The sequence below is a fragment of the Urocampus carinirostris genome, chromosome 3, assembly GCF_059441175.1.
Source record: "Urocampus carinirostris isolate Australia breed hairy pipefish chromosome 3, RoL_Ucar_1.0, whole genome shotgun sequence".
Taxonomy (NCBI): domain Eukaryota; kingdom Metazoa; phylum Chordata; class Actinopteri; order Syngnathiformes; family Syngnathidae; genus Urocampus; species Urocampus carinirostris.
This window is the reverse complement of record NC_142351.1, coordinates 61,657,962-61,668,847: the sequence shown is the minus strand read 5'-3', so window position 1 is coordinate 61,668,847 and position 10,886 is coordinate 61,657,962. Positions and strand designations below refer to the sequence as shown.

At 37.7% G+C, this 10,886-nt stretch overlaps 1 protein-coding gene and 1 pseudogene across 2 annotated transcripts; both read left to right on the top strand.

Moving 5' to 3' along the window:
* The first annotated feature begins 2,352 nt into the window (after positions 1-2,352).
* Positions 2,353-2,490, top strand: LOC148370350 (U2 spliceosomal RNA; annotated as a pseudogene).
* Positions 2,491-8,681: 6,191 nt separating this feature from the next.
* Positions 8,682-9,998, top strand: LOC148370349 (galactose-specific lectin nattectin-like). 2 transcript variants are annotated; one of them, XM_088330114.1, is made up of 7 exons: positions 8,682-8,793; positions 8,878-8,940; positions 9,023-9,041; positions 9,124-9,206; positions 9,291-9,425; positions 9,522-9,633; positions 9,718-9,998. In XM_088330114.1, the coding sequence occupies exons 2-7, from the start codon at positions 8,878-8,880 to the stop codon at positions 9,792-9,794; spliced, it is 489 nt and encodes a 162-aa protein (XP_088186240.1). In that variant the 5' UTR covers positions 8,682-8,793; the 3' UTR covers positions 9,795-9,998. The 2 variants fall into 2 exon arrangements, with proteins under 2 accessions (XP_088186240.1, XP_088186239.1); XM_088330113.1 differs by having other exon boundaries at positions 8,793-8,940.
* The last annotated feature ends 888 nt before the right edge of the window (positions 9,999-10,886 follow it).

Here is a 10,886-nt window from a genome sequence, read left to right as displayed (position 1 = left end):
CTGACATATTTAGGGTGAAAAGTGGGACTGTTCATCCTAACACAACGTTATGGAATTTGAGGAATTGAAGTATTACAGGCAACAGGGCCTTAAATGACAGAAATGAACTGTTTCCTTCAAAGTTGAGAATTTGTATGTGTGAACTTCTTTGTTTTCTGAGAAGCTATACACACATTTTCTCAAGACGCTGACGTCTAAATGTGAAGTAAAAGCCAATCATGCTGTAAGTGAGCGTCATTCATTGTCTTTATCCATCAGATAAGATCCAAAAGTAGCCTAATTATTTAGTAAATGACACGCCTTGGAACTTATGTAAGTTGGGTTGAAACTTTAGCGTAATGATTGCCAAACTAATTGAACGATTGCTGTTAAATAAAGGCCGAGACAAAAGATGGGAAAACTTTTCTGCATAATTTTCTGCTAGTCCTGTCTAATTATCCAATTAACTGTTAAGCATGCCTTTTTATAAAAATAAGATAAAGTCATTAAACAACAATTATTAATTCTTAGGATAATCTAAAAAGTGCCAGAGATTTTGTTTAAGTCTGTCACAAATTGCCCTCACCTATTGCTTCATTTGTTGAGGCAGTTAGTTTCTGTTCATTCAGAATCCTTCTCTTTTTTGACACACTAAGCTAAACCATGAGTGTCTAGAACAGGGGTCGGGAACCTTTCTGACCCACAAAGACGTGAAAGCAAAATATTTTGATTTCTTTTTTTGGGGGGAGAGAGCCACTCTATATGTCTTAAGACAAAATTCAATAAAACCGCACTCTCCAGACAAAAGCTTATTTTACCTGCGCATTTTATTTCACGTAACGTGTGATGACTTGATAGATATACAGTAATGCCAGAGCCTCCGTCCCACATTAAACTGCAGTCACCTAATATCGTTAAGGCTCAATTTGACCGTCATTGTTTTTCTCAAATAAAGAATTCTAAACATGGTGGAAACAGAGTTCATTTTAAAAATGATACACAATACTGCAAATGGAAGGGATAGCAACGTATTACCCTTTAGCACAGTGGGTAGGTTCGAGAGAGCTGAGCGTGCACCGACTGCATACCACTGCCCAGCCCCACTTCTCATCAATGACTTGTTGGCGTTTGGGGTATTTGCAGTTTGTTCTGTGGGTTTTCAAAACAAGTATCGCCACAGGGAACATAGGTTGTTTAATGAGCAACAATTTAAAATATTTATAGCGACGCACAGCTGAAACAATGTCTGTTGGTGTGACACCTTGACTGCAAACTGTCGTTGTGACTGTGCCCTTTATAAACTGGACAGAACCACTGATCATTGTTGCAACACCTCGGTATTGCACGTCCAGAACCAGCTTCACAAGTACCTAAGCCAAGCAATTTGGTAATATTGACTGGAGTAAAATTGTAGCTAGAAAAACTCATGAAAAGAGCCATATGTTCCTGACCCCTGATCTAGAAATGACGTTAGATAGATGTGCTCTTCATAGGTTCAAAGGGAGACTTTTTCCAAAACAGATTGGCTAGGTGGAGTTGTCATTTAATTTTATGACACGGACGAAGGTAGGAATGAACTGAGGAAAAAGAAGAACTGAAGAAGTAAGGTAGATTGGGACTGAAGAATGAAGGAAAGAAACATTGAAGGAAGGAAGGAAGGTGGGAAGGAAGGAAAGAAGGAGGGAAGGAAGGAAGGAAGGAAGGAAGGAAGGAAGGAAGAAGCAAAGGAAGGAAAATAAAGTAAAAAGGGAAGAAAGGAAACAATTACACTGCTGATCACTGTAAGACATCACAGATACTTGACAACGTTTTTTCGTGAATAATTAATCAAACAAGAAAACAAATAGAATGATTTTGAAACATTTCCTGATTGAAAAATGTTGTTTTAGAGTAAAGACAAAAGTGAAGAGGGAGAAATGCAATATTGCCGTAAACTTTGACTTCAATTGCACATCACTTAGACTAAAGGTTACCCAAAAAAAAACCTTGCAATTACCCTGTCAGCAACTGGTATGCACCTAGTCAAGTTTTCAATTACATACATCTTGCATGCTCCATTACATCTATGATCTAGCACTACTTTGGTGTGGGTGTCATGTGAACCAGTCTCACTTCTTCATTACTAACTCATTCCGGGCTATAACGTATAGATACGTTCTCAGAAGTTTTGGCCCCTAGTGCCAAAACGTAAAAATATGTTTTGTTTTGTTTTATCTAATATGAAAAATATCATAAAGGATTTGGCGCAGCCTATCATTAAAAATCAAGCCTCTTGGAATTATTTTAGCATAATAAATCACCATTAGATTGCAGGAGTGGCTTTGATCAGATCTTTAGCCACACTAAAGATCGAGGGAGCACCAATTACCTAGTCTTTCTTGCTTCCTGTATCCAGCGTACCTCTTGCCATGATCTTTGATTTTTGCATTTCGGAGATGGAATAAGAGCTTGCTCTGTCCACTCCACGCATCGGCCCGGTATTGCAGTACCTCCGGGAACGGTGCATTCACAATGATCGCAGCAAGGCTTTAGGGCTAGGACCTTAGCTTGGCCTTTTGGCTGAGAGTAAGTGTCCCGGCTCCTAGGCTTTGTAGCGTATTATGAACTGACCGATAACGGATAATGGATAATGAATAACGAAGATAGAACAATAACCCTTAAAACCCCCCCCATCCAGCGATTGAAATGTGTAGGCGGCCCTTTGTAGCGAGTAGGTAGTAAAGCAGTGTGTGAGAGAAGCAAATATATGGATAACGTTTCATGCAATGTTCAACTATTGTTTACCAAAGCAATGGTAAAATTAAGAAACATATTTTTTTAAATGAAAGATAATAGTTCAAGCTGTTTTTTGTAAATGTCCTATGACAATATAGCTATGGAACGTTTTTTTCTGTCGGCCTTTAAAAATGAGTCAAAATGGCTTAATGGCTCCTCCCATTTCAGAGAAACGTCTGGCATTGAATGAGTTAAGCCCCAATGGCCAATGGCTGCAGAACACCAATGACAAAAAAATGCAACTGCAGTTCTGTCTTTTGTGTTTTTATTTGTAGAACTCATCTCTCATCAGCTGCACCGCTTATCCTCAGTAGGGTCGCGGGGGTGCTGGAGCCCATCCCAGCAATCATCGGGCAGTGGGCAGGGGACACCCTGAACTGGTAGCCAGCCAATTGCAGGGCACACGGGGACAGACAACTCACTCGCTCATTTACACCTAGGGCCAATTTGGACCGGCCAATTTGTGTTACTATAGAAACACAAAAATACTACTGAAAGTGGGAGGAAATCGGAGTGCCCGGAGGAAACCCACACAAGCACGGGGAGAACATACAAACTCCGCACAGGAAGTCAGGAGCTGGATTTGAACCCACGCAGGAGGTTTCCATGACATGAACTGTGCCGCACATGCGCTAACCACTGCGCCGCTGCGCTGCCCCTATTTGTAGAACTATAGTTGTTATTTTGTTACGGTTGTATATTCACAGTCTGTAAGGAGGATTTTAATGTTTCCCCACAGGTTCTGATCTCCATTAACCGCGATAACTAAGAAATCTCTGTACTGTATTTCTTTTCTACTTCGCGACTCCGTGCATCGCCGCTCGAAAAATATGTCGCGATCCATTACCCCCAATCCCCATATCCCTATACATTTGTTATATTGCATGTATGGCCAGTTGTCACCAAATTTAATTCCTAAATGTTTAAATTATTGATCTTTTTGTATATCACTGAAAGAAATCTATGTTTTATACTCGCTCTACTACCAATAACAACCATTTAGAGTACCAGGAAGCCTGAATGCACAGGTGAAGGCGCCCGACTGCCACCTAGTGTTTTCTTGCCCTTGGCATTTTGCTTTCCTGCATTAACCTCGTGTGCAGACTTCAAACAAGGAATGCAGCACGTTGAAAATGTTTGCATTCTTGGCACTGTGACAGTTCTTCAGGATTGTTACTATCATTTAAAAGTTAGGCTACCAAATAAAAATGCAGAATCTTATGAAGAAGTTTTGCATGATCATTGTTTTTATTATGTATATTGCTATATTTCTCATTATTATTATTATTATTATTATTTTGTGTATCTTTTTTATCGTGAATTTTTTTTGGGACATGTTTTGTAAATATGATATCATCATTACATTTATTGCTATTTCTCCTATTGTTTCTACTAATCACTACGATTGTTATTTTACTAAATTGTGACATTTATATTTATTCTTAATTGTATTGTTTTGGTCAAAAATCATAGTATTTTTTAATTGTGATTACTCTAACATATTTTTTTTTAATTATTATTACTATTATTATGTTTTCAGTGTCATTCATTCATTCAGTCATTCATTATCTGCACCGCTTATCCTCAGTAGGGTCACAGGGGTGCTGGAGCCCATCCCAGCCATCCTCGGCCAGTGGGCAGGGGACACCCTGAACTGGTTGCCAGCCAGTCGCAGGGCACACAGGGACAGACAACGATTCACTCGTTCATTCACACCTAGGGACAATTTAGATGCGTCAATTACCCTGACATGCACGTTTTTGGAATGTGGGAGAAAACCGGAGTGCCCATTCAGGCCAAAGGGACGACGTGGTTCCCCCTCCCCATGGGCTCACCACCTAAGGGAGGAGTTCGTTGAGAGCCAGGGGTCAGACAAAGGAAGGGTCCTTGGCGCACCGATCCCCTGAAACAGAATCTGGCTTTTGGTACACGGTTTATCTAATCTTGTTGAATACAATGTTTACTGCATTGTTATCAATGATCATAGAGACAATTCAATTCAATATGGTATTTTCTAGCTCTGACTAAAATTTGAACTAAATTGTTGATCATGCACTCGTTCAGGAATTGATCGGCACGGGGCCATAGGCGTGCTTTCGAAAAAAATGCAGATGACTAAAATGTTATTTTTGCTGGCGAAAAGAAATAGAACCTCAATCAACTGGTTATAAAACCAGTCATGAAAGATCTGATCCCATTGATGTACGTGCATTCTGTCAAAGCTTTTGCGGTCAGCAATGGGTGCGCAACTGGTGACACCAGACCTTTTCTTCCATTGACTTTAAAAGATGACAAAGCCACAATTCCTGTTTGCTGTTGCCATTCCAAAAAAAAAATGTGAGAACGCCATGGTTAAATTATATTGCTTCCACTGAACTTAACCAATGACTCTTGAGAACATGAGAAAAGTGAACGTGCGTCATTCTAACATGGCGCTGCTGGGTGCGCCCTAATTGTTGACCTTCATCTAAGCGAATTATCTTAGGTGTGTTTTTAGCGTTGTGACGTTTAGTTGGTTAAAAGAAATAGATTCATCTTATTTAAATTTTAATCTATTTTGTGGCATGTTCTTATTTTAATTCAATCATCATCAGTGGAAGACATGGAGAATAGTGGGAGGGCAAACTAAGGCCCTAGGGCCACATGTGGCCCGTCAGGCTTTTTCATCCGGCCCGTCAAACAAAAATGGTCAAAATGTAATGACAGTGGTTAATGACATATTATCAATAAAACAAGTTATTGGTTCCAGCTTTGTCCCAATTGTCCATTTATATGCTTTGGACAAAAATACTATCAGAAAAAGTATTACAAATTGAGCACATTAAAATTGGGACTTAAAATATGATTTTGCTTTCATTCTGAAAAGAAAATGTTTCTATAGAAACACAAAAATACTACTACAGTAATACTATAATACAAAAATACAACTGATTTAATATTACAAAAATACTACAGAAATACAAAAAAAATCCTACTATGGAAATATTTCATAGATGCTTCTATAGAAACATTTCAAAATAACTCTACAGTAATACTATAATACATTGATACTACCAGAGAAATATTATGACCGGAATACTACAAAAATACAACTACAGGAATATTAAACAATACTACAGAAATGCTACTAAAATTTTAGAAATTTAGTGCACACGACCAGGACCAAATACATTATTTTGCTTTCATTCTTAAAAAAAAAAAACTATAGAAAAAAATACTACGGTAATACTTTAATAAGAAAATACTACTACAGAAAAATGAAGACAGAAATACTACAAGAATACTACTATAGAAATACTTCAAAAATGTTTCTACACAAATACTAAAAGAGTAACACTACAGTAATACTATAACACAATAATACTGCAAAAGAAATACTACAAAATACTGCTGCATATATATTACGACAGAAATACAAAAGAAATACAACTGCGAAATATAACTTGGGTCACAGCTTGTCATTTGGATGGAATGGTATGTCCTCCAGTCAGACCAGATGAGAACCCCTGGTTTAGATATTGGAGGTATCTCAAATGCAAAAAAAGTGAAAGTTCTGCTTGAAAAGCATTCTTTCACAAAAAGGCGTTTTCTTGAAAATCTTAAGAAACTTAGCTATGATTAACTCTTTGTTTACTAAACAATGGTAATAGCTAGAAACATATTTTTTGTTTCTAATGAAAGACGAAGCTTTCAAAAATGATTCAAAATGGCAAAAATTATATGGCACCATTTGAAAGAAATGTTTGGCATTGATGGAGTAAATGAGTTATGCAACTTGAAAAAGGCATTTGCCGATTTGGGGGCCAGAATCGTAATGAAGCGATGCATTCCAAGAAACCTCCTTCTCGGACGCTTTTTGGACTGCCAATCATTTTTGCTGCAGTCTCCGAACGTGTTACACAAGTGAACAAAAGAGCATACTTCCAAAATGATGATGGCTTCATCAAACTGGGACGGCGACATACCAAACTGCATGGACGGGTGTGGCCCTTAATTAAGGAAGTTTAGGCTTCGTCCTCAGGTAAGTGGCAAGGTGTGTGAAGGTGTGTTTTGTACTCCTTTTAATAATTAATGCTGACGTGAATTTGCTCAAATGATGAATGAAGGCCAAAGAATATTTGGCTGCTAGTACACTGCCCTGCCTCCCATGTTTTTTGTTACACTAAGCTCTTCGACTCGGAATTTACCATTTTATTGTGAAAAATAGGAGAGTTGAGTAAATAAAAGCCAGAAATATACATCTATATTTTCTTCAAGACAAAATGAAAATGCAAATTTGTTTACACCTTTTTTTTTAAATTATGTATTGTTTAAAATAGGTAAGTTAGGCATATAAGAACAATAGTATTATTTATATTTTGATATAATTATTTTTTCTCGTTTCAATAATGAAAAAATATAGTAAACTATTCTCATAAAATATTAATTTTGAGTTTATTTTCTTCTCCTTAAAATATAGTTTTCATTAATAATTGGGGAAAAACTATATATAGCAAAATAAAAACAGTAAAATAAATATATGCTTTAATTATGTTGTATTTATTGTAAGTATTTTTAACTGAGTGCGATTGGCTGGCAACCAGTTCAGGGTGTCCCCTGCCCACTGCCCGATGATTTCTGGGATGGGCTCCAGCACCCCCGCGATCCTACTGAGGATAAGCGGTGCAGCTAATGAGATGAGATGAGATGAGATTTTTAACTGACAAAAACTGCCTTTTAACAACATATTGCAAATAAGAAAAACAATACTAATCAATATACATTTTTAAATGTTACTAGAAAAATTTAATTATAGTTTTGCTTTTTTAATATAAATGGTAAATATCTGTTTTCAAATGTGGTAATATTTGATGAATTTGATGAACAAGAATTTTAAAATTCAAAACCAATGTGTTTATTTTTATTGTTATTTTTGTAGACTTTTATACAATAAACAAGCAAACACGCAGTACATATTTTAGTTATTGTTTTGGTGATTTTACCAGGATAAAATTGTTAGAAACATTAGGAATGAAATACAATTAAGCTCTTTTTAAGTATATTTATTTGTCTCTTTTTGATAATAACAAAACAAAAGAAAATCTTCATTTTACTTCATTACAAACACATGTGTTCAAATTAAAATATTGGAATCAAACAAATTAAATAAAAATGAGTCGAGTAAATTAATAAAAAATAAAATAAAAATTATGCTATTAATGCGCTTATTTCAAATATTTTTCTTTTATTTTCTTACTAGAAAAAAAAGTTTCAAGTAAACTTATTTCATTCAAAAATAAGTTAAACCAACAAATGAAATGAAATGAAATGATCTGCATTTATGTAGCGCTTTTCAAGTCAAGACTTCCCAAAGCGCTTTACAGTGTGCTTCACATTTCCCAATAGCGGCCGTGCTGCCATGTAAGGCGCTAACCTGCATATTGGGGGTATTGGGGGTTCAGTGTCTTACCCAAGGACACTTCGACATGTAATACGGAGGAGCCAGGATTTGAACTGCGATCTCTTGATCCCAAAACGAGCGCTCTACCTCCTGAGCCACTGCTGCCCTCATTTTAGGTATTATTTTGGAAATTTCACGAGTGGGAAAAACATGATGAAGAACATTAAAATCAGAAAAACAAATTGAAAAAAAGATGAAATTATTTCCGTATAATTTTGGTGTGTGCACATATACCAAGATACTGTATCTATGTGGGTATATCTAAAGAGCTGCGTACTTTCCATGTCACCCACCTCCAACACAGCTGCAGTTCATTCCCAAGCCGTGTAATCAAATAAGGAAGACATGGAAAACATTTTCTTCCACTGACTTTGACCAAGACGACTTGAGTCAAGTCTTTCTCTTTTTTGTGCCATTGAGGGCCAAATCCTTTGATTTTGTTTATCATCTACAAAACTGAACACCTCCCAAAGGTTGTCGGCAAACCCGTCCGATGCGTCACGTGACAAGGCGGCATTTGTGGTGTTCCACATTCCAGCTTCAGCATATAAAAGGAGCGCTCCCCCTCCGTCTATTCATCAAGCATCACCACTGCAAAGGTAAACTCGTCTCAACTCAATCAGACAAGCTGACAAAATCGAACGCACCAAGCGAAACAAACTTTTTCTTGTGTCACCATGCAGATGGCACCGTCTCTTCGTTTCTTGCTCCTCCTTTGCGGGATCTGCGCTCTGTGGACCGGAGTCGTAAGTCCAGATTGTCTTTACTCGCTCTCCGCGGTTTTGATCCTCTATATTGATCCGCATTGTCTCTTTTCCTTCTCTGCAGTCCTGTCAAACCAAAAAAGGTAGGTTGATTTTTTTGAGTGGTAGACTTCCCGTTCTGATCACGCCATCATTACTATTTTGCTATCCCAAATTTATTTTCAGGTTACTGCCCAAAAGGCTGGACCCGGTTGAACAACCGCTGTTTCATCTACCAACACGGCCATAGAACCTTCGCTGATGCCGAGGTTTTTAAAGCTCTGCTTCTGTAACGTACCTCAACTGAGCGCGCTCATTTGCTTACTTTAAATTTGACTCTTTCCACATGCCAGAGCGTCTGCAAAATTCTGGGTGGAAACCTGGCCTCCATCTCTAGCAACCTGGAAAACCGAGTGGTGATCGAGTTGATCCGACATGTGGCTGGTACTTTGGAGGACACCTGGATTGGACTGCACGACACAGTCCTGGTAAAGAGAATTATTTTGCTTCATAGAAATCGATGATGTTCTCAGATTTTAGAATCAACATTGGAAATGGAATGAACGCTGAAATGTGATTTCTAGGAGGGCGACTTCATCTGGACCGACGGCTCCTTCGAGGGTTTCCGTGCCTTTGCGGATGGTCAACCAGACGAGGCAGTCCCACCTGAGGACTGTGTGGACATTGAGGCATCTGGTAAGAAAAAAAAGCTTTACTTCAAAGAAATGGGTGGAAACAATGACTATTAGACGATTAACTTGAACTATGTTTTGTTTTTAGATGAACTGTGGCACGATGACAACTGCGCTGACCTCAGTCCATATGTTTGCTCCAAAGACGTGATTGTCAAGCAGTAATCGGCCCGTCCTATCGTCAGTTTCACCTTCTGAATAGAAAAAAATACTTCAGGGATAAATGTCTGATTTCCTGGTCTACTCACCTACTCCCTTTCAGCTTTTTTTCGTTTGCTTCTTCTGCACCATTTAATTGTCGTTGGTGTTGGTCAGCTAAGAAAAAGACTTATCACCAATAAATGGAGGAATCTGTTTCTGCATAAGAAATGTCTGTGTGTGTGCTTTGTGATTATTATTATTATTATATATATCTTTTTTTCAAAATCTTTAAACTTACATTGCAGGACAGCGTGCACAATTGTGTGCTTTCTTTAATTCTTAGTAATTAACATTAAAGACCATAATGAGGAAAAACCCACAAAATATGATTTCATAAGAACCAAGGTTTGGAAACACCAAAGAAATACAATACAATCAATCGGCATTTCTAAACATTAAATGTCAGCACTCTTGTACTTTTGCATACGTATGTCTATATTGGGTTCATACAAGTGCTTGAAATACTTGAAAATGCTTGAATTTGAAAGTTTTCAAGGATCAAAATGGGCTTGATATTTGTGTGAAGTGCTTGTAAATGCTTGAAATTGTTTCCACGTTTTGCAAAAAGTCTGCTTAATAACACTTTGCCATTACATTTCTTGCCTTGTTGTTAACGGGAGCTGACCTTAGTTTGTATAGGATTGTCCTATGAAGCGTCATCGCCACCTAAAGTTCGCGCCAAAGAGGACAGGTGCAGGCTACACCTAAACAGAGCACGATGAATTATGTATTAGTGCCAGGATTCAATATCAATTATGGACATTTATTATGGGCCATAGAAAAAAAATAAGGTATTGTTACCCAGTCGCCGACCGGAATGAGAAGAATTTCCTGCGATTGGAAATCTACGCTACATAATCCCGTCATTTTACCAATCACCTATAAGGGGAGAGATTTGTCTCAAAAATATTTAAATACATATTGTTCAGATCCCAAAATACATTTGCAATTTACTCGAAAAAAATAAGTAAAATAACGCTGGCCTGGATAGGATTGGCCGTCACCAGACTGTACTTGCCTAAAACACACCACATGAAACGATGCCGCTACGACTCT